The 22630-nt window shown below is 35.2% G+C and overlaps 1 protein-coding gene across 7 annotated transcripts in view; it reads right to left on the bottom strand.

Annotated features, from left to right (window-relative positions):
- Positions 1-22630, bottom strand: part of Pkp4 (plakophilin 4) — a 244136-nt gene that overhangs the window by 159565 nt on the left and 61941 nt on the right. For 6 of the 7 annotated variants that reach the window (XM_027938029.3, XM_027938028.3, XM_034635857.2 and 3 more), the window contains exon 2: positions 435-571. In XM_027938029.3, coding sequence (XP_027793830.2) covers positions 435-566 — 132 coding nt within the window. In that variant the 5' untranslated portion in view covers positions 567-571. Of the gene's footprint in view, positions 1-221; positions 293-434; positions 572-22630 lie in introns of those variants that run through there. The other variant, XM_071619162.1, reaches the window with a different exon arrangement.

The following is a 22630-nucleotide window of genomic DNA, read 5'->3' on the forward strand; positions in this document are numbered from 1 at the left end:
CACACAAATACAGCTTTTATCCAAAAATCACAGAGACAACCCTAATACCTATGTTAAAATGCTCAAAATATCTAAGGATAAGTATGACAGGCCTCAGATTGCCAGAGTCCTGATAGAAAAGTCAGCATTATGAAATATGCTTTACACAATTTTGCGTGCATGCACATACTCTGCAATGTGGGGGAGACAGAGACACCAATCACCATCAATATTGTCCTTACTTGCAGACGCACAAGTATCCTGCATGTTCCGATTCTGACTGGCACCTGGAGCGGCTCTACATGCCAGTCATCCCAATGTACTCAGGGATGTAAACACCTTATAATTAGAAAACGTGAAGGTGTCAAGGTCGTTAGACAAATTTAAAACATATCCAAAGATTAATTTTTAAAGGCACTGAAGAAATAATTGTAACTTTTAATAAAAGCATGTACCTGCTCCTTCACGGAAGCTAGAATAGTGGTGGCTGTGGTCTCGGGTTCCATGCCTGGGCCAGTGGAGGCAGCTTCCTGGTGGGTCTGTGGTTGCCCCTCCTCCACCAATGAGGCCTGCTCAGGAGCTGGCATTCCTCCTGTAACCAAGCAGGTAAAGGGTTAACACTTTCTCCTGGACTCCTGCATGGACTGAGGATTTACAGATGGTTCCTAAGAACAACAGTGGACTTCTATAGCAATGATCACAGTTCCTTACAGCATTTGGATTTCTGAAAGGTAACATCCAAAGCCAAAGTATAGCTTAGTGATACAAAAACAAAAAAGAATCAAATAAATAATGATAATAATAAAAAGTATTTAGACAATGTTTAAACAACATTTAGTAGAAAATGACACAAAAGGGTTGGGGAGGAAGGCTTATTAAAAATATATTACAGATAGTAAGTTGTCAAAATTTGGTTAAATGTCTTAATTTTTTAAACAGATAATAAATAAATATGAATATCAAGAAACTAAATAACAACTCTAGGTTGCTAGTAGAATCAGTTTTCAAAGAACTAGTAACACAAAGTAAGACATCTACAAACATTAAATGACAGAAGAAAAAATGTTTTATTAATTACAGAAGAGGCTTATGCCTATGTATGTAGCACAAAAAAGGAATTTAAAATTCAAAGGTTTAAAAATAAATAAATAAAATTATGCAGAATTTAAACAAAATGAAAGACACCTTTGGTGGGGTCTTAGAGCTAACTTGGTTTCCTTAGAGGAGTGTGATTATCTAAAGATGACAATGATTAGGGAGATGGTGTTGAAAAGATAACCTGTTTTCCAGGTCCATAACTTGTGACAGAGTAGGTTCTTAGTGGGAGATAGAACATCTTTCCTAAGATAGCACTTCACTGAGAGCAGTGTATTTGCTAGGAGACTTAGTGATACCTGATATGGGCATTTTGCAATTTTGAAAAAGAGCAGAAAAATACACCCATATAAAATGCCAAAAATGTTACAATAACTTGTTTACATGTCAGCCTTTACAACTGTCTCCATGAGAGCACAGTCTATATCATACCATGAGATTAGCCTATTGCCTGGCATATGCAATAGATCCTCAATTAATCTTTGCTGAATAAATGAATATATGAATGAAGGATGACACTTTTTCATTCCAGTCATTAGGTAAATACATCAAGTAGTAGGATGCCCTGAAGACGCTATCTGTTTAGATGTGTTTGTTACACCATATACTGCTAGAGGGACATCTGAGGCCATGAATATTTTTCTCAATTTTCTTCATAGTTCTAAAAATTACTCTACTATTTTAATTTTTATCACTAATTTCCATAGTGTTCAATTCTAGTTTGATCTGGGATTTTTCCCCCCATACTCTCAAATTTCAATATCAGCCTGCTATCCATTTTCAAAGTCATAGCCTATAAGTAAAAGACAAGATATGCATATCACCAAAGGTCCCTGGCTCCCAGGTTGGTGGAGAGGATCTTGGTTCTAGGTTCCACTAGTGGTTGTTTTATTCTTGCCATGTTAATAGGTGTAAAAATGGAAAACAGGTCTAATGAGCTTATTTGTGCATTTCCCCCAGATGCTAGACTCATGGAGAGTTCTTGTGTCTATTCTATTCAGTGAATTCTCTAACTCCCAGTTTTATGTAATACATGTCCCAGGTGGGCCCCAATCTGCAAAGAGGAGGATTTTCTCATGTAGGAATGGCAGGAAGAGCTTCAGGTTTGAAGTCAGTGGGTCTAGGATCAAAACCTAGGAGCCCTAGAACAAGTTACCACCCCTCTGAAACATACTTTCTTCTCTGATAAAAATGGGCTTACAAATAGAATAATTTTATGTCAATCTTTAGTTTTTAGTTGATGTGGTATGTTTACTTAAAATAACAACCAAACAAAATTCCCTCCTGTAATTCATCAGTTGTTAAAACAAGATATGAGGTCTACTACTTTAAAAAACAAATGCCACACATAAATATACTAGATTAGCATTCAAGGTAAGTAAAGATAGGAAAGTGTTTTATGCCACTGAAAACAATCACACACCTTAAAATCAGCAGATGGTTGCAAAGAACAGAATTGTTACCATGCAACAGGGAAACAAATAATGCTAGAAACCAAAAATTATAAGTGTCAAAAGTATAATATAATGAAGCAACTAATATATGATAAAAAAGAGAAGAAAAAATTCAGTGAGGGCTGGGATTGTGGCTCAGTGGTAAATCACTTGCCTAGCACTTGCAAGGCCCTGGGTTCGATCCTCAGCACCACATAAAACTAAATAAATAAAGGAAAGTGTCCAACTACAACTAAAAAATAAATATATAAAAAATATGGAAAGCAGTATGGAGATTCCTTGGAAAATTTGGAATGGAACTACCATTTGACCCAGCTATCCCTCTCCTTGGTCTATACTCAAAAGACTTAAAAAAGGCATACTACAGGGACACAGCCACATCAATGTTTATAGAAGCACAATTCACAATAGCTAAATTGTGAAACCAAACTAGATGCCATTCAGTGGATGAATGGATAAAAATGTGGCACATATACACAATGGAATATTACTCAGCAATAAAAGAATAAAATCATGTCATTTGCAGGTAAATGGATGGAGTCAGAGGAGATAATAAAGTTAGCCAATCCCCCAAAACCAAATGCCGAATGTTTTTTTCTGATATAAGGAGGCTGATTCATAGTGGGGTAGGGAGGGGGAACATGGGAGGAATAGATGAACTCTAGATAGGGTAGAGGGGTGGGAGGGGAGGGGGTATGGGGTTAGAAATAATGGTGGAATGTGATGGTTATCATTATCCAAAATACATGTATGAAGACACAAATTGGTGTGAATATACTTTTATACAATCAGAGATACAAAAAATTGTACTGTATATGTGTAATATGAATTGTCATGCATTCTGCTGTCATAAATAAATTTTAAAAATTAATTTAAAAAAAGAAAAAATATTCAGTGAACAAAGAGAATTTGAGAGAAGAAGCAGAAACATCTTTGGGAAAGTAATTATTTATTCTTACTACAAATAGGAGGAACCATACTATTTAAGAAACAGAAAAATGTGTTTTTGTAATTATGTCAGAGTTATTTTACATAATTTCATAATATTTACTTTGATGAGACTGATTACTCAAGAAGAAAGGAGATGAACATTTTTTGAGTACCACTCTGCCCACGTGCAATGCAGGGTTATAGGGGACACAGGCAAAAGGCAGTTATGGCTCATCATCTAGCTGATGTAGCAAAATAAGAAACAGTTCAGGGCAAAGGAGCATGATGCAAATGATATAACACTAAAATCAATAGAAAGAGGTTCAAAGAGTGTACAAATTTGTAAAGAAAACTGCTATATGTTAAGAAATTCAAGAAAAGAGGATATTTTCTTAGATGGGGATATTTTATTCTGATTCCTGAATCCTCTGATTCCTTGAAGACTGGAATATATCACTGATGATTACAAACATTCACTGGGTGAAAAGTGAGGACAGCAGTACTCATCCATTACTGAGGAGGAGACACACACCTAGTCCTGGAAGAGTCCCCAAAAACCACAACCAACAGGGAACAGGGAGAGACACCACAATGCTGACAAGTTATAAACCTATTAAGGTTTCCTGTCTATTTTCCTGTAGTTCTTTAATCATATATTATTTAATGATTTGGAAGGAATAAAGTAAATCTAAACAGAGCAGTTGAATCTACTTTTTACTAAGCCCAGAGGTGAATATTCATAATGACTAAAGTCACAGAATGACATCATTACTCTTTCCATTTATAAGGAAAGAAGCAATAAGTATAGAGCACAGAGACTTCAACAAGCCTGACATGACTGATCACATTCTGGAGACCTGAGAAAATTTACAAGAAGACTGCCAAAACATTTTGGGGGGCTCTGCAAAAAACTACAGAGAACAGAAGATATGCCAAAAAAAAAAAAAAAAAAAAAATCAAGGAGAAAATGCCATGGCTGTATTTAGAAAAAGAGAAGGTAGACTCTTCACATTAGAAACTCTAGAGCTAGACAAGATCTTGGGTGAGATTTTTATAAAGGATGTTATCCAAGAGTGATTTGTGAGAAACAAAAAGAGGCACACCAAAGAAAAGTCGTGTTAAGCTGGTCTAATTTCTGTCTTTGGCAGTGTAACCATGGAAATGCAGTGTGTTTAAACTCCAGTGAGGCATGTACCATATTAGAAGGCCCCCAAGATACTATAATTAACATAGAAATGGGCCTGAAATAAGGGCAACTGCTGACTCCAAAAGTCTACAAATAACTAAATGAAATATATCACCTTATGGTGGTTTTTAATGTAATGCTTGAGTTCTGACCTTGACCCAATTCTAACCAAAACTTCAATCATAATATAAATAATAATACATAGAATGCTGAGAGCCATTGCAGTAATAGAACATGCTGAAATTCTGGAATAACTAAGAATACTGAATTTATCAGATGATAAAAATCAAAACACAAAACATATATTGCTATGCTGCAGTAATGAGCTGTCTCAAATGATAAAAACATCAGGATAAATAAAGGGTCTTGTGTTTAGGTTAGCTCAACAGGACCTTGGGGTGGAAGGGGGAATGTGGGCACTTGCGGTACAAGGAAAAAAATGAATGAACAACTGCCATAAGCCAAGGTGATCTTATACTGTGCTGATTGAAGTATTTAAGATGATTGGAATAGGACAAGTGAGTGTACAACCCTCCTCAGGCTGCTTGGGATAGATTCACTTCCAGCTGTGAGTAGCACAATCACAGGAATGGAGACTGGATCCATTCAAGAAGGATTGAGTTGGGTGTTGAAAGGATGTAATCATTATTTCCAGGCACAAGAATAGCAATGAAATGAATGAACGATGTAGGTTCTGTTCCTTATGAGTTCAAAGCTTGGTAGGAGACATAGGACGGACAGACTCAAAAAGAGAAGGTCTCTATAGAGAAGTAAATTTTATAAACCTCTGAAGAACTGCCATGGATAAACATAGTTAAATTCTTTAAGTTACAATCCCCAAACCTAGACTAAAAGTGAATGACTATTTTAACAATGTGTATCATCCTACATAACTGCTTTCTTTATGACATATTATTATATTACAATGATTATATTACTTTCAATTGAAATTAAAGAAACCATAAGGGAAAACTCAGGAAGATCTTTTCTTTTGGATCTAAGGGTCAAATGTTGGAAATTCAAGAAGTGACTGCCTCTGAATGTGGCACATTCCTCAGCACAAGAGCTCTTCATTCCAGGTGTGAATGGTTATATAGCAGGAAGAGTACAGAAGGGATGCTGATTCTGAGTGTGTTAGACACAGAAAACTCTGAGGCTTCTAAATTTTGAGTCTGGCACTAAAACAACTTCTATATTCTGATTGTTGTGAATGTTCCTCAGGATTCTTCAGAATGTTGACTTCTGCATCATACTGTCTCTGTAAACAGGCACCTGAAAAGCAGGAAGCTATGCTTTTCCTGAGGAAATGGTAGAAATCATAGCACTGGCTCTGTTTCTCTCTTTATTTGGCTGCAGAAAGCTCAGATGAATCTGTGACCAACTCTTAAATGTGTGGTTATGCATATCTCTGCTCTCAAACTTCTTCTCTTTTTATCACATCCTTGGGCTGCATTCTTTTGTACTTCTTCAAACACTTTTTGGAGGAAGGTGATTTGAACATTTGTGTGTCTTCATTATAATTTTAAGTAAAGAAGTTTTTGTGTGTAACTGTTAGTATGATAGGGTGAGTGTTCATGTCCACAGTTGCACTTATGTCTACTTTATATTGAACTACCACTGATTAATAGGCAATTTTTATGCTCAAGACTTAAAGGTTACATACACTCTCATGTGCACTGAAGTCTCTCTTTGCAGGTTATGCATGCAATATACGGGCAACTTAATACTCAATATGCATAATCCCTTTTATTGCAAATGATACTAATTCACAAAGTCATCTTTGTGCTAAATCTCTGAAATAAGAGATCAACCAAATACTGTTATTTTCCTCTATTTACTCCCTTCTACTCTTCTTATTGAAAATTTTTGGACAAAATATACTAAGAATATTTTGTTTAATTCAGCAAAAAAAGCTGGTTTCTACATATTTTTTCCCTTCCTCTTTTGAGTTTGTAATCTGGAGTATAAAATACATCTTGTAACTTCATTTACAATACTCAGGAAAATGTTATATTGGTAAGAATCACAATTTCAAAATTCATAAAATAAAATACTAAGTTTAGGAACAAATTAAGAAAAAGTAAAGTGCAAAAAATAAGTGTAAATAGCTAAATTTAATTTAAAATCTAAAGACAGACACTAATGATATAGGATAATTGAAAAGTTTAAATAAACATTAAATGAACCAAATATTTTAAAAGGAAAACCAGAAAAAAACTATTATCATTATGTAGCAAAGATAAGCTTCTCTTTGAATTATTTATAATGAAATGGGAACAGATATTACAGAAGAAAATAATGAAGTACAGTACTGGGAAATTAAGAATGTGCCTGAAAGTTTAATATCTTCAGGACCATATGGAATTTAGTCTAGAATTATAAAAGGAACACTAGATAAAGTTTTTACAGTTATATTTTTGAGATGTCCTGAAAATAGATGCAGTATGAAAATCTGCAACTATTTAGGATGATTGGTAGTTAAATACTAACCTAATCATGCAATTCATCTAAAAATTGCTTTTTTTTTTTTTTGGAAAGAATTTGTAGAGAAGGGAGCTATATGCCAACTACATAGTAATTCTAGAATAATATATGCATAGTAGTTAAATATTTTGATTTGTGAATTTATTTTTACAATTCAAAGATGACTAGAAGATATCCAGATATAAAAAGCAAACAAACAAGAGCAACAATAAAAGATGTGAATGAGGTCATTCAGGAAAGAAACAGCTGGATAGCTGATAATGAAGTGCTCAACCTTATTAGTAATTAGAAAAATGCAACTCAGTACTGCAATGAGATATCAATCCACTACCACTGTAAGAGCAGAACATTTAATTTCAGATTCTGGAGAGAATGGGGAGAAGGGAGACTATCACATGCATGTCACTGGGACCACAATTTTGGAGTACATTTTGGCATTACTTAGTAGAGTGGTGACACATGCATCTCCTAACCCAGTATCCAATAAATGAAGATACTTGTCCATAAGTATGCACCTGATGAGATACACAATTATATTCATGACAGTATTCTTTCTAAAGGCCATAAACCATGAACAACCTAAGCGCCCATTAACACAGGATGGATAAAATGTATTGTGGTATATTTACGTAAAATATTTTTCACCTATAGCCATAAATGAATTGATCACAACTCTATAAAACAAGAATATCTTTCATACCATAATGCTGAATAAAAACAGCAAGTTGCAAAAGAATGCAAAGAGTGGAATTCCATGTATGGAAAGTTTACATATAGGCAAAATGAAGCTATGAGTAGTGGTGACCTCTGTGAAGCAAACAAGATATGTGATCTCAGAAAGGTACACGAAAAGCTTCTGCAGTAATGGCCTGCCATAGGCAGTAGTTACACAGATATTGCCTACTTCTTAATATTCCCTTAATTGTATTTATATCCTATGTACTCTTCCATAGATGTTTTTTTTTTTTATGGAAAAGGAAAAAGATTAAATCTAGAACTTACAATAAATATTAGGTGTGATTCATAAATAGAAAAATAATATTTACAATTGTATAAATAGCATAAAATAGTATTTAGTAGCTTAACTGCTAGAGATAATCCACTTTTTTAAAAAATGGTTTTTTTAGTTGTCAATGGATCTTTTATCTATCTATCTATCTATTTATTTTTACATGGCACTGAGGATTGAACCCAGGGCCTCACACATGCCAGGCAAGCGCTCTACCACTGAGCCACAACTCCAGCCCAAGAGATAATCCACTTTTAAGAGAATTAAACTACCTGTGGTTTTAAAATTACATTAAGTATAATTTTATGATGCATAAATGCCTAGAAGGAAGTCACTTCAATGAAAAGGGTCCTAAGGTACAAAAATCTTGTCCTCAAATCCTATACCATTCAATAATTTCTGGGGGAAAAAAAAGTTAATTGTGACACCAGTGTCAACACTGCTCTGTGTAGACAATTATGTTCTGAGCAATGTGAATGGTGCTCCCTAGCATTACAAGTATGGACACAGCCCCAGTGACAACAGGAAAACACTGCATATTTGTTAGTAAAAACTTATAAATTTTATTATGATAAACATGGATTACACTTGGGTATTTTCAACTTTCCGTCCAAATAAATGCCATACTTCTCATGGAGAATAAAGAAAGAAAACAAGGAACTCTATAGTACTTTGGGGAAAGTACTATAGAATTAGGTAGGTTTTGTTTGGTTGGATTTTCCTCTCTCTCTCTCTTTTTTTTTTAAGATTTGGAATTCTTCATAGTGTTTAGATGCCATAATGAGTAACAAAGAGAAGAAATAAATGGAAATCATGATAAATCCAGAGTTATGTCTGGAATGGTAAAGGGTGTACAAAGACCTGATGAAGGTAATCAATACAGTAAGAAATGAAGGTAATCAATACAGTAAGAATTAAAACTCTTCAGAGGGGAATAAGTGGATCAAGAGGCAAGATAGGTGTACCTCTTCCAACTCACAACTCAATGAAATAAAAGGCATTTTCTCATTAAGGTAAGAAAAATTTGTCACTCTAGAAAAGTCATCAGTGTGCCAAAATATCAGAAAGATAATGGCTGCAGATTCATGGTAAAGTAACCACAGCAGATTATCACACATAAGAGACAGAAACCACCTTTGGAGGTGGGAGAGCTGCAGGCTCAGAGCCTGGTAGATAACAGATTCTAGGAGCCAAATCAGGATAATAAAGAAAGAGTAGTGAGCCCCTACCCTGAAAGTGCCTAAGCACTTTCCAGAGGCAAAGAAAGCAAATTCAGACAGAGCAGGTGTCAGCTACCTACTGAAGCCCAGGGGGGACCAAACTCCTTAAATAGAAGAAAGTAAAGTGGAACAGGTAGAACTAATGTCCTTAGTGTTTACATTCAAAACTGTGAGGAAAAAGAATGGTTATAACCAGACAGTGGAAAAAAGTTGAGGGTAAAAATATCTCAATCAAGGAGATGAATGGCAAAAGAATTCTTCAAAAGAGTATTTCATAAGAGTAATTTAAGTAATTTTATCAGGGAAACAGAGAGGGAGGGACGGGAGGTGGGGACTAGTTCGGAGACTAGAGATTATGCACAGGAGTAACATTTACCTATTCTGAGTTCTTGTAAAAGAGAAAAATGGATTTGCATTTGCAGTTAAATGGATGGAGTTAAGAGAAGATAATGCTAAATGAAGTTAGCCAATCCCAAAAAACCAAAATGCCGAATGTTTTCTTTGATATAAGGAGGCTGATTCATAGTGGATAGGGAGAGGGAGCATGGGAGGAATAGAGGAATTCTAGATAGGGCAGAGGGACAGGAGGGGAAGGAAGAGGGCATGGGGTAATTAATGATGGTGGAATGTAATGGTCATTATCATTCAAAGTACAGGTATGAAGACACAAATTGATGTGAATATACTATGTATACAACCAGAGATATGAAAAGTTGTGCTCTATATATGTAATAAGAATTGTAATGCATTCTGCTATCATATATCAATAAATAAATAAATAAAATTCACCAATTAAAAAAAAGAAAAAAATGGAGAATACTAAAAGGTGTATTGAAATGATATGCGAGTTTCCCAGTATTAAAAACAAACTTTAATTTAAAATGGGACAACAAGTAAATAAAGTGAATGAAACATACCAGACTAACTCATGGAAATCTCCAGGTTCCAAGGATAAAGAAAAGATTGTACAGGTTATTACAGAGGAAACAAAGACTGAGAATTGGATTGGCAATACATTTCAAGAATTTACAGTAGATACAGATACAGATAGAAGATATTGCTTCCAAATATCCACCAAAAATTATGATTCATATATGAAGGCAAAATCATGGCATTTGAGGACAATAACAATAATCAGAATTTGTTTCCATACTCTTTAAAGAAATCTTACCATACGATAGAGTAAGGTTTAGGAGCCAAGAAATAGCACTAAGCAAATAATTCAGGAAAAATGAAGATTACATCTAAATTAATTCCACTTCTGTTATCAATCAGAGCAATGAGGTACTAATGAAAGTAAAATTATACCAATGTCCTTATTTAACTTAGGGGGAGAGAATGAAATAAAATAACTCTAGGTAACTGTGATTTTGACGATCCACTCAAAAGAGGCAGCACCTACCACCCTCCCTTGCATCTGGGCTGTTCATGTGATAAGCTATGACCACAGGATGTGGCAAATATGCTCTTAAGAGCCTGGCAGCTTCCTCTTTTGGAACTCTGAGCTCACTCTGCTATGAGGGAGATCAGGATTAAAGACACCATAGAGACAGAAGTCCAGTGATTCCACTCATTCCAGCCCAAATCTCAGAATATATGACAAGCCATCCTGGATAGTCATATCCTGACTGAGTTGCCAGATGACTGCAGCCACCTCAGTGAGCCTGGGCAAGACCAGCACAGCAATCTTGTTACCAATTTAGAAGGGTGAGAAATAAAACAGTTGCTGCTGTTTCAACCAACAAGATTTAGGATGGCCTGATACATCTTGAATAAGTAATGCTATCCCATACAATCTCCAAGAGAGACGATGAAGACAAAAAAAATAGCATATTATTCAAAATATCATAAGAATAAAAAATTAAAATTTATATATTGAATTTTATTACAAAGGTATCATTTATTTAATGCATTCACAATCTTCTTATGTACTGCACTATAAACTAGGTGTTAAAGTATAAAGATGAACAAGACATTAATTTCTAATCCAATTCATATACTAAGAGGTAAGACAAGGCAAATTAACAAATAACTATAATAAGTGCAACTAGTGAAAAAGAAGGCAGGTGCTCAAAAATGTTTTCAATTGGGGATACGTAAATGAGGATACTATTCGAGGTGGTGCAGAAGGACCAAAATGGAGAAAAGTCCACCTATATTAATTTTATTAAGCTTTTTTAGTTCAAAATTTTACATTTCTAAAAATCTCCCTATTCTTTTATATCATTTGCAATTAAAGCTATGGTAAACCATATCAAACCTCAATCTGTTCCAAGTAAAAGATTTGCTTTCATTATTAGTTTTTTATATCAAATACTATGGTTAACAAAGATTAAAGACTAATGAAATCACTAGTAAAGCACATGGGGATTTAGAAATATGGTAACTGATACGTGAATTAGTAAAATAAAATTGTTTAATGAAGGACTTGGGCATTTAATAACATTAATCTTAAGTGGTGGCTATCATTTTAGCTCATGACATTGGATTTTCTTTCTACATGGTTTTCTTTTTAGTAGCTAAATGGCTTTTCAGTGTCTTGAGAGGTACTAGGCAGTCTGGCCAATCATAACCTAGAAGTTCTTCATTAGACTTCTATTTAAATTACAAATTAATTAATTTGTAACCTTAAAGATTCAATTTAAAATATAAAATTCTTTTTTAATTGATTTTATTATTTTTTTAAATACATAACAACAGTGGAATGCATTACAATCCTTATTACACATATAGAGCACAATTTTTCGTATCTCTGTATATAAAGTATGTTCATGTCAATTTATGCCATTATACATATACTTTTTTTGCATTACAATTCTTAATACACATGTATAGCACAATTTTTCATATTTCTGTTTGTATATACGGTATGTTAACACCCAATTCAAGTCTTCGTACATATACTTTGTATAATGATGACCATCACATTCCACCATCCTTGCTAATCCCCTCCCTTCCCTTCCCACCACTCTTCCCTATCTAGAATTAATCTAATCCTCCCATGCTTTTCCTCCCTACCCCACTATGAGTCACCCCCCTTATATAAAAAAAAATTTGGCATTTTTTTGGGGGGTATTGGCTGACTTCACTTAGCATTTTCTTCTCCAACTCCATCCATTTACCTGCAAATGCCATGATTTTCTTCTTTTTGAATGCTGAGTAATATTCCATTGGGTATAAATGCCACGTTTTTGTTTTTTTTTAATCCATTCATTCACTGAAGGACATCTAGGTTGGCTCCACAGTTTAGCTATTGTGAATTGTACTGCTATAAACATTGATGTGGCTGTGTTCCTGTAGTATGCTGGTTTTAAGTCCTTTGGGTATAGACCGAGAAGAGGAATAGCTGAGTCAAATGGTGGTTCCATTCCCAGATATCCAAGGAATCTCCATACTGCTTTCCAAATTGGCTGCACCAATTTGCAGTCCCACCAGCAATGTATGAGTGTACCTTTTCCCTCACATCCTCGCCAACACTTGTTGTTGTTTGTCTTCATAATAGCTGCCATTCTGACTGGAATGAGATGATATCTTAAGAGTAGTTTTGATTTTATATTTTAAAAATGATGAGCATTTTTTTCATATAAAATTAATCAACAAATATATGAAAAATGCTCATCATCTTTTGAAGCATGCTCCATGGATCATTTCTTGCATCTCAAAATGAAGTGCCTATGGTCGATAACTCTGGGAAAAGTTACACAGCATGCTTCCTCTTGAAAATCTCTAAGCATCTTGGTATTCTAAGTGTGATCTGCATATCAGCTACACTGATAGCACCTTGGAACTAAATGAAGAATTTCAAGCCTGCCTTAGACTTTTCTTGAGAATAAGATTTCTGGTGTTTTGTTTACACTTTAAGAAAGTTTGAGAAGTACTCACTTAGAACTTTGTAAAGTCTCCAAGAAATCCTGAAACTAAGTGAGCCTGTTTAGTTTCATCTAAGCCAACATCTCAACACGTATTTGTTATTTGTTTTAATTTTGGTTTTTGTGGTGCAGGAGATCAAATACAAGACCTCATACCTACTAGGCAAGCACTTTTCCACTCAGCTATACCTCCAGTTTCTCAACACTTACTTGATCACAGAACCCCACCTTTTCCTGAGGATCATCTATCAACATTCTGAGTAACATACTTCAGGGAATCCTGCAATATAATAATCATCATAGATAAGCAAATATTGCTAGAAAGAGGTACTGTTCCATCCTTCACAACTAAAATTTGGTCTTTCGCTTTTCCATTGATGTCAGGATATTAAAAGAAAAATACCAATTAAGTACTTTAAAGAATATTGTACAGAATAATTTAAACTCTTTTCAGTAAAGATTCTAACAAAATTAAGCATGAAATTGTGTTTTGGCTGTATGATGAGTACTAGTTTCTTGAAATCTTAGTATGTAACTAAGAATGAATGATTCTTCTAATAAAAGAAGCCAGCCTGTTACAGGCTGGCTGCAGGTTTCAATTATTTTTTCCTGAAGATTCATGTGGAATTAAACTAGGTATATGGTACACACTGGTGTTTTGATTGTATACAGATTAATTCCCCAACTGGGATATATAATAATTTGCCTAAAACATGTCTAGTACAGATATTAATCTATAAGGTGTTTAGTAAAAACTGTCAAAAAGTGACAGTTTTGAATTGGAGCATCATGAAAAACACTATACAAGTTTAAAGATTATTTTTCTTTTTTACATAATATTGATTTATGCAATTCTGCATGTAATGATTTGTAGTTTTTAAAAGTAGCTCTTTAAAGTAAAGGAGGAAACCCTAGATTAGAAAAAAGTATTTTAAAAAATACCATAGATAAACAATTTTAATAACATCCTTTTTTACCCCTGTCTGCAGCAAGGTAAATTCTGAAGAATAATGGCTATATTTCAGGCTCTTTCATTCAGTTTCAAACTCTGCATGCTTAATACCATGTTTTGTTTTCAAGGAGCAAATACAGTTTCATACTTAAAATGTCCAAACAGCTTTCTGAAGAAAGCATAAGAAAAAAATACCAACCATTACAGAAATAACTTCTAAAATTTTGCTCACAGACAGGGCAAGCCATGGACTTTACTATATTTTCCTATTTACTTTTCTGTACTCCACCAACCAGCGAGGGCAGGAATTATTTCCATCTGGATTGCCACCATATTCTCAACACCTAGAAAAGTGCTGAAACACAAAGTATGCATTCAATAAGTGTCTGTTCAATGGAAGCACAAAACAAACTGAGAAAGAAAGACAACATATCAGGGCTGGGGTTGTGGCTCAGTGGCAGAGCGCTTGCTTAGCATGAGTGAGGCACTGGATTTAATTCTCAGCACTGCATATAAATAAGTAAATAGAATAAAGGTCTATTGACAACTAATAAAAATATTTAAAAAGAATGACAACATATCTGTGTTTTCATTGAAACACTAGACAGTGTCAGGTTTTAAGACCATTAAGATGCTAAAAGAGCTCACAGCTTAGCAGGGGGAAAAAAGTAAAAATAGTGTGTTAAATGTAATAGTAAAAATGCATAAAACATACCACAATGGAAGTGAGAGGAGAGATAAGCTTCATATAGAAGAAGAGGGTCATCAGAGAAGATGAGGGTTACTATAAAAACACAAAGGCATAAAATCTCACAGTGCGCCAATATTCAGAGACTGCCTAAAAGAGTCTAAAACTGGGTGACGGAAGCAGGAGAAGAAAATGATGAAAAGAGGCAGAAAACTCAGAAGATGAGAAGATAAAGAAACCATAAAGACAGGTACAGAAATGGGTTATCGACACAGCCTTTAAAATTACCTAAGAGGATGATGAATGTTGAGGCAAAGAATTAAACCAAAACAGGAACGACTGACTCAGTCAATGTGCTAATGTCACCTAGAGTTAGATAACATAGGTAAGGAGGTGTTAAAGAGAGTAAAAGATAGGGTCAAGTTAGAAGAGTATTGGGGAAATCCTAGTGAAGAGATATGAATTAACTGTAGGGAAAAGAATACGTTTATTTAAAAAAAATCATTTAGAACCTGTATGAGAAAAGAAATTATTATTCTATCCTTCTTGTGCCTGTGCCAAGTCCCTTGGGGATAAAATGATAAATATAATCCTAGAAAATTTTATTTTCCACTGTCCAGGTCCAAGTAATCCTTGAGCAGATTATAAAGGAGTACTTGAACATTACCACTCTCTTTGGCTCAGTTTCCTCATGGGGTACATTCAGATGCAATCTGGAAATGCCCCTTTAACCTGGAAAGAAAAATGACAGGCAGAGTCCTCCAGAAAAATCAATAAAATAAGGGTAAGCTTGTACATGAATGAAATAAACTAGGAAATCAGTAAATGCACCCCTCCACCAAGAGATCTAGAAATTATAATCAAGGAACTATGATCCATCATGGGTGACTGGCATCAAAACTGGAGAAGGGTGTGGTCAGTATACAGCACAAGAGAGGAAAACCATGATTCCCACTCCACCTGAGGAAACAAAAATGGGAGACTACAGGAACAATATTCAGCTGTTGGTGCAGAGACAGTCCTGAGATGAAACCTCTCTTGAAGCTATCTCTTCACCTTTAACAAGATTCTGGATTCACCAGAGCACATGTTACCCTGATTCAGAGGAAGCCTCTTTAGAAAACATGATATTGTGGTAATTCTGCATTAAGAAAGAAGTGTCTGGTTTATGTATTACTCCTAATTCTTAGAACTATATAACTGAAGGCAGCCTCAGGACTGCAGTGACTTCAAAGTTTGTGATGTGATGCTGGGGAGGCCTTGTTGCTACAGCTAGTTGTTCTCTCCACACAAAAATCCTAGATATTTAAGAAAGGGTTAACACAAAGCCCATACAAATGAATGGTTAGTCACCATAAATAATGCATGTTTGTTAGTCACTCCAGAAGATGCTGAAAACAGCTATATACATATTAAAAAAGGGAGACAGTGGTGCTCTGTGCACATGGGCATATTAGAGCTTGTCAGTTGGAATCTGTTTCACTCCTGTACATGCCTACTATCCTTGAATCTACACTATTACTCTGCAATGGCTATGCTCAGGTGTTACACTGCCACTAAGCCCATGAATTTAATTCTATTCTTTCAATATAAACTAGTTTAAATCACCTTTTACAGAATGATGTCTTAATTTTGGAATATCATTTATGTCTAAAAAATCTGGTTAAAATTTTTGCTTTCACACTGCATGTAAGTTTCATCAAAAGTACAAAGAAAAGCCAGACATGGTGGCCCACACCTAAAATCCCAGTGGCTCGGGAGGTGGAGGCAAGAGGATCGTGAGTTCAAAGCCAGCCTCAGCAATTTAGCGAGGTGAGACCCTGTCTCTAAATAAAATACAAAACAGAACTGGGGGTGTGGCTGAGTGCCCCTGAATTCAATCCCTTGTATCCCCTCCCCCCCAAAAAAAGGTACGAATAATTTCAAAACCATGAACCAGGTTAACATAGTTCAGTATTTCACATTCGATATCCAGAGAAGACCTACGCAATCATCCCTGTTTTGTTTTTAAATAAATCCATTCTAAATAAATACTTCTTATTAAATTATGTATTTTCTATTTATAGTCTGGTCACCCCAAAAGCATAAATGTATACAAATGCATACATAGTAATATAGGTATAGGATTGTCTTTGAATTTTCCATAAGCAAGAAATATAATATTTTTTTTTAATTTTTTATTGTTGGCTGTTCAAAACATTACATAGTTCTTGATATATCATATTTCACACTTTGATTCAAGTGGGTTATGTGCTCCCATTTTTACCCCATATACAGATTGCAGAATTACATCAGTTACACATCCATTGATTTACATATTGCCATACTAGTGTCTGTTGTGTTCTGCTGCCTTTCCTATCCTCTACTATCCCCCCTCCCCTCCCCTCCCCTCCCCTCTTCTCTCTCTGCCCCCTCTACTGGCATTCATTTGTCCCCCTTGTATTATTTTTCCCTTTCCCCTCACTTCCTCTTGTATGTACTTTTGTATAACTCTGAGGGTCTCCTTCCATTTCCATACAATTTCCCTTCTCTCTCCCTTTCCCTCCCACCTCTCATCCCTGTTTAATGTTAATCTTCTTCTCATGCTCTTCGACCCTACTCTGTTCTTAGTTACTCTCCTTATATCAAAGAAGACATTTGGCATTTGTTTTTTAGGGATTGGCTAGCTTCACTTAGCATAATCTGCTCTAATGCCATCCATTTCCCTGTAAATTCTATGATTTTGTCATTTTTTAATGCAGAGTAATACTCCATTGTGTATAAATGCCACATTTTTTTTTATCCATTCATCTATTGAAGGGCATCTAGGTTGGTTCCACAGTCTTGCTATTGTGAATTGTGCTGCTATGAACATCGATGTAGCAGTGTCCCTGTAGCATGCTCTTTTTAGGTCTTTAGGGAATAGACCAAGCATACTGTGGGGTCGGGCTCCAAATTCCTCAATAGGACACCCATAGCACAAAAGTTAATAACTATAACCAACAAATGGGACTTACTCAAACTAAAAAGTTTTTTCTCAGCAAAAGAAACAATAAGAGAGGTAAATAGAGAGCCTACATCCTGGGAACAAATCTTTACTCCTCACACTTCAGATAGAGCCCTAATATCCAGAGTATACAAAGAACTCAAAAAATTAGACAAGAAGAGAACAAACAACCCAATCAACAAATGGGCCAAGGACCTGAACAGACACTTCTCAGAGGAGGACATACAATCAATCAACAAGTACATGAAAAAATGCTCACCATCTCTAGCAGTCAGAGAAATGCAAATCAAAACCACCCTAAGATACCATCTCACTCCAGTTAGACTGGAAGCCATTATGAAGTCAAACAACAACAAGTGCTGGCGAGGATGTGGGGAAAAGGGTACACTTGTACATTGCTGGTGGGAAATATAATATTTTTAAAAAATCATTAATCACACTTTTTTACTGTTTTTTTTTTAATTTTTATTGTTGGTTGTTCAAAACATTACATAGTTCTAGACATATCATATTTCACACTTTGATTCAAGTGGGTTATGAACTCCCATTTTACCCCATATACAGATTGCAGCATCACAACGGTTACACATCCACTGATTTACATATTGCCATACTAGTGTCTGTACTTTGTCGAATGCTTTTTCCACATCTATCGAGATGATCATATGGTTCTTATTTTTAAGTCTATTGATGTGATGAATAACATTTATTGATTTCCGTATATTGAACCAGCCTTGCATCCCAGGGATGAATCCTACTTGATCATGGTGCACAATTTTTTTGATATGTTTTTGTATCCGATTCGCCAGAATTTCATTGAGGATTTTTGCATCTAGGTTCATTAGGGATATTGGTCTGTAGTTTTCTTTCTTTGAAGTGTCTTTGTCTGGTTTAGGAATCAGGGTGATGTTGGCCTCATAGAATGAATTTGGAAGTTCTCCCTCTTTTTCTATTTCCTGAAATAGCTTGAAAATTATTGGTATTAGTTCTTCTTTAAAGGTTTTGTAAAACTCTGCTGTATACTTTACTGGTTTTTAATACTACTTATTTTATGACTAAATATGCTTTACTGAGGATTTTTTCCCACCTAAACACCCAATGGAACAACTGACTCAGAATGAAATACTTTTATGGTTAGCTTGAGTTTGCATGTGCTCCTATCTCATCCATAAAGATTAAATGGCATGTCATATACAGATAAATGGTTTTGTATAAAAATTAAAATTGCAAAACAAAAAGTTTTCACTTTAGAAATATCTTACTAACTATTGGTTGGTTTTGTCCCCTTCAAGTCTCGTCTCATCTCTCTAATACAATTTGTCAGTGATTTCTAAAATAAAATTCAGTCAAATGACACAGTTAACTGAGCAAAGGTAATTCAGATAAATAATACATCAAATTTTTTCAAAGTTAAAGCAAACTCTCCAATTTACTCAATTCTTCAAAGGGGTAGAATATTTGTTTTGAAGCTCTGATAAATTATAGCATTTAAATAAAATTGTGTATCTTAAATTAACCCAAAATCACTCTTTTCATCAATATACTATAACATGTACAGAAAATAAAACATGTCAACTTAAAGGCCTTGGGAAGTGGCTCTGTCCTGACTGGTAACAGTGTCAGAAAACTCTAACATGAGTTTTGCAGGCCTTTGTATGCTCTTTGTGCCCACATTTCTTGAAGAGCTCTTCCTTTATCTGACTCTGGCTGCAGAGGCCTTCCTGTACCACTCTGTGGGTTTTCAGAACAAGAATTGAGTAAGACTTGGATGAGGCTGGATGTGGTGGAACACACCTATAATTCTAGCAATTCAGGAGGCCGAGGCAGGAGAATCATGAGTTCTAGACCAGCCTCAGCAAGGTCTTAACAACTTAGATCCTGCTATGAAATATAAAACAAAAAGGCCTGGGAGTTCAATCCTCAATACCACCCTCTGCTCCCCCACCCCCGCAAAAAAAAAAAAAAAAAAAAGAGGTGGATAAATCAAGAATCAAGAATGGTGTAGGAGAATATAACTCCATTGTAGTGCATTTGCTTAGCATGTGCAAGGCCCTAAGTTTGATCCTCTACACTAAGGGGAAGAGGAAGAAGAATGGCTAGAGAACAGTAGAGCAGGAATAGTAGAAGAGAGATCACTAAAGAAATCAGAAGGCAAAAGTTAGGTGGAAATTTGAAAAGAGGCCTTCTGCATCTTCTTGTCCTCAAGTGGTGAACAGTCTTGTCTACAGCGGTTCCCTCTATGTAGGTCTGCTCTCATGTCTCCTGAGATGCTTAGGCTGGGGATTGGACTCAATCCCTCCACCCTATTGTTTTCCAACCTCCAGCCCTGCTCTTGTTTTCATTTCAAGGTCCACAAGCCAGTGTGGACCTCATTACCTGACACCTGAATCACCAAGCCACTTCTTCCTTCTACATACACAGAATGTATGTGCCTTGTTCTTATTTATTTATTTGGTACCAGGGATTGAACCCAGCAGCCTTTAATCACTGAGACACATCCCCCAGCCTGTTTTTAATTTTTATTTTATTTATGTTATCATTTTTTTTTTCACTTTTTATTTTAGGACAGGGTCTTACTAAGTTGCTTAGGACCTCACCTTGTTGCTGAGTCTGGCTTTAAACTTGCGATCCTTCTGCCTCTGCCTCCACCTCCTGAGCTGCTGAGATTACTATGAACCACTACACCTGGCTTGGTGCCTTGTTCTTAAGAAGGCACTATTAGTTGGGTGGTGTGCCTGTAATCTTGGCAACTAGAGATGCGAAGGCAGGGGGAAGCAGAGTTCAAGTCCTTTCTGAACAACTTAGCAAAACCCTGTGTCAAAATTAAAAGGGCTAGGGATATAGCTCAGTAGTGGAGTGATTCTGGGTTCAATCCCCAGTACTGCAAAACAAACAAAACAACCACCACCACATAACCATCATCTACTTATATTAAAGTTAATTGAGACTAGGATCACTGTCTTCTATGTCTGTATTTTCTATAGTGTAACACATGTGCTGAGGCTTTTAATAAAATGCTTGCTGACAGTACTGATTTTACTACTTGAAGAACTGAAAATAGAAACTGGCACTACACTACTGCACTTTCGGGAAAATGTTTAATGTATTACATAGCTCATATTCAGACACAAAGAACCACTGAACAACCTGCTCCCTTAAAGAAGTCTTTTGTTCATTAGTTGGCACTAAAAATGTCAGAAAGAATCATATTTCATCTTTAATCTTCCTAGTTGGGTAACTTGTTTCTTTTGGGGAAAGGGTTTTGAGTCCCTTAAAGGAAGAATTTTTGAAAATAACCACAAGTCAAGGAAGCGACATTCCTTTACCAGAAGATAAAGCTATTTATGTCACAACTTCATTATACCAGTATTTCTAAATTCTCACCTGCTCAACATGTAACTAAAGAGTGTTTTCAATATTATCCTGTGAATCATAGGTATATTTCTAGCAACCATCTGGAAAACTGTTGTTAGAAAAGTCTTGAGTATGTCTCAATATATGAAACACGACCTGACTGGGGTAAATCAGCAAGAAAACGAAGACTACATTACTTATTATTTTATAGACGTATTTTTTATTGCTGCCACTAAAAATACAGATAACTGTGCCCTGATTTAATCAATACATTAAATACAGCATTTAGTGATTCTAAGAGTGTGGGAAAATACCTAAAATACCTCCATGATTTAACTATGTTTACATCTCTTATAATTTTGTTATTTTGAAATTTTTGCTTAATAGCTCATCTATTCCTAGTGCAAAGAAAACTATCAAATTGATTTGATTATAAATTCATAATTAGAATAGAAATCAATGTGACATAATTATATTTCAAAAAGTAAATATTTTGAGTTTAACATATTGTGAAGGTCCCTAACACATTTTTTGTGCCATTTTATTTCTTAGGAGAAGGGCTTACTAATTAATCTGAACAGCATAAACTATAATTTGAAATTCACTGACAGATTCCATTTAGGTATTATAGAAAATTTACCTAATACCCTGTGAAAAGCAGAATATGCACCAATAAAGTACAGTGTTACCAAGTATAAATAAATAACAATTAATAAATATTTAGAACCCTGGCAGTGCAAAGTAAGAGAACACATGTCAGATGACTTTCCACAATCACCCTAGCACCTCCCCACAATTAAGGTAATGGGATGAGTATAAAATTTTGATGTCCAATCAGCTTACTGGGATTGTAAAGATTGTATCAAAAGTACCATCTGTCCAAACAGAAGCATGTATGTTTACAACTCATAATAAATATAGCAATATATATAATCTTGATATCAGAGGTACCATGATAAAGAAGACATTTATTTTCATGTTTGGTGAAGGGAGAGCAAGCTGGCACTTTGATACAGTACAAAAAGAACCTGAAAAGACAATCTGTTTCTTATACAGCCCAACGATTCTCTCCTCTTTCTGAGTCACACTGCTACTTGAAGTGCAGCTGGATCTCTCAACATCAATTTTCTACCTATACACCAATTAAAAATCTATTTTAACAAAACTATGCTAGAATTTTCCATGAGAATTAGCTATGGTCTAGGATATGTAGTGTTTTCTGACTTTTTGTTGGGGGCATCTTCATTTCTACTTTCCATTTCTTATATAGAATGGCTAAGAGATGAAATGCTCTTTAGGGGTAAACTGAACATCTCTGTTATGGTCTTTATATGAGGTATGCCCCCAAAAGCTCATGTGTGAGATGATGCAAGAAAGTTTAAAGGTGAAATTATTGGGTTATCAAAGTCATAACCTAATGGGTG

The sequence above is a fragment of the Marmota flaviventris genome, chromosome 11 (genome assembly GCF_047511675.1).
Source record: "Marmota flaviventris isolate mMarFla1 chromosome 11, mMarFla1.hap1, whole genome shotgun sequence".
Classification (NCBI taxonomy): domain Eukaryota; kingdom Metazoa; phylum Chordata; class Mammalia; order Rodentia; family Sciuridae; genus Marmota; species Marmota flaviventris.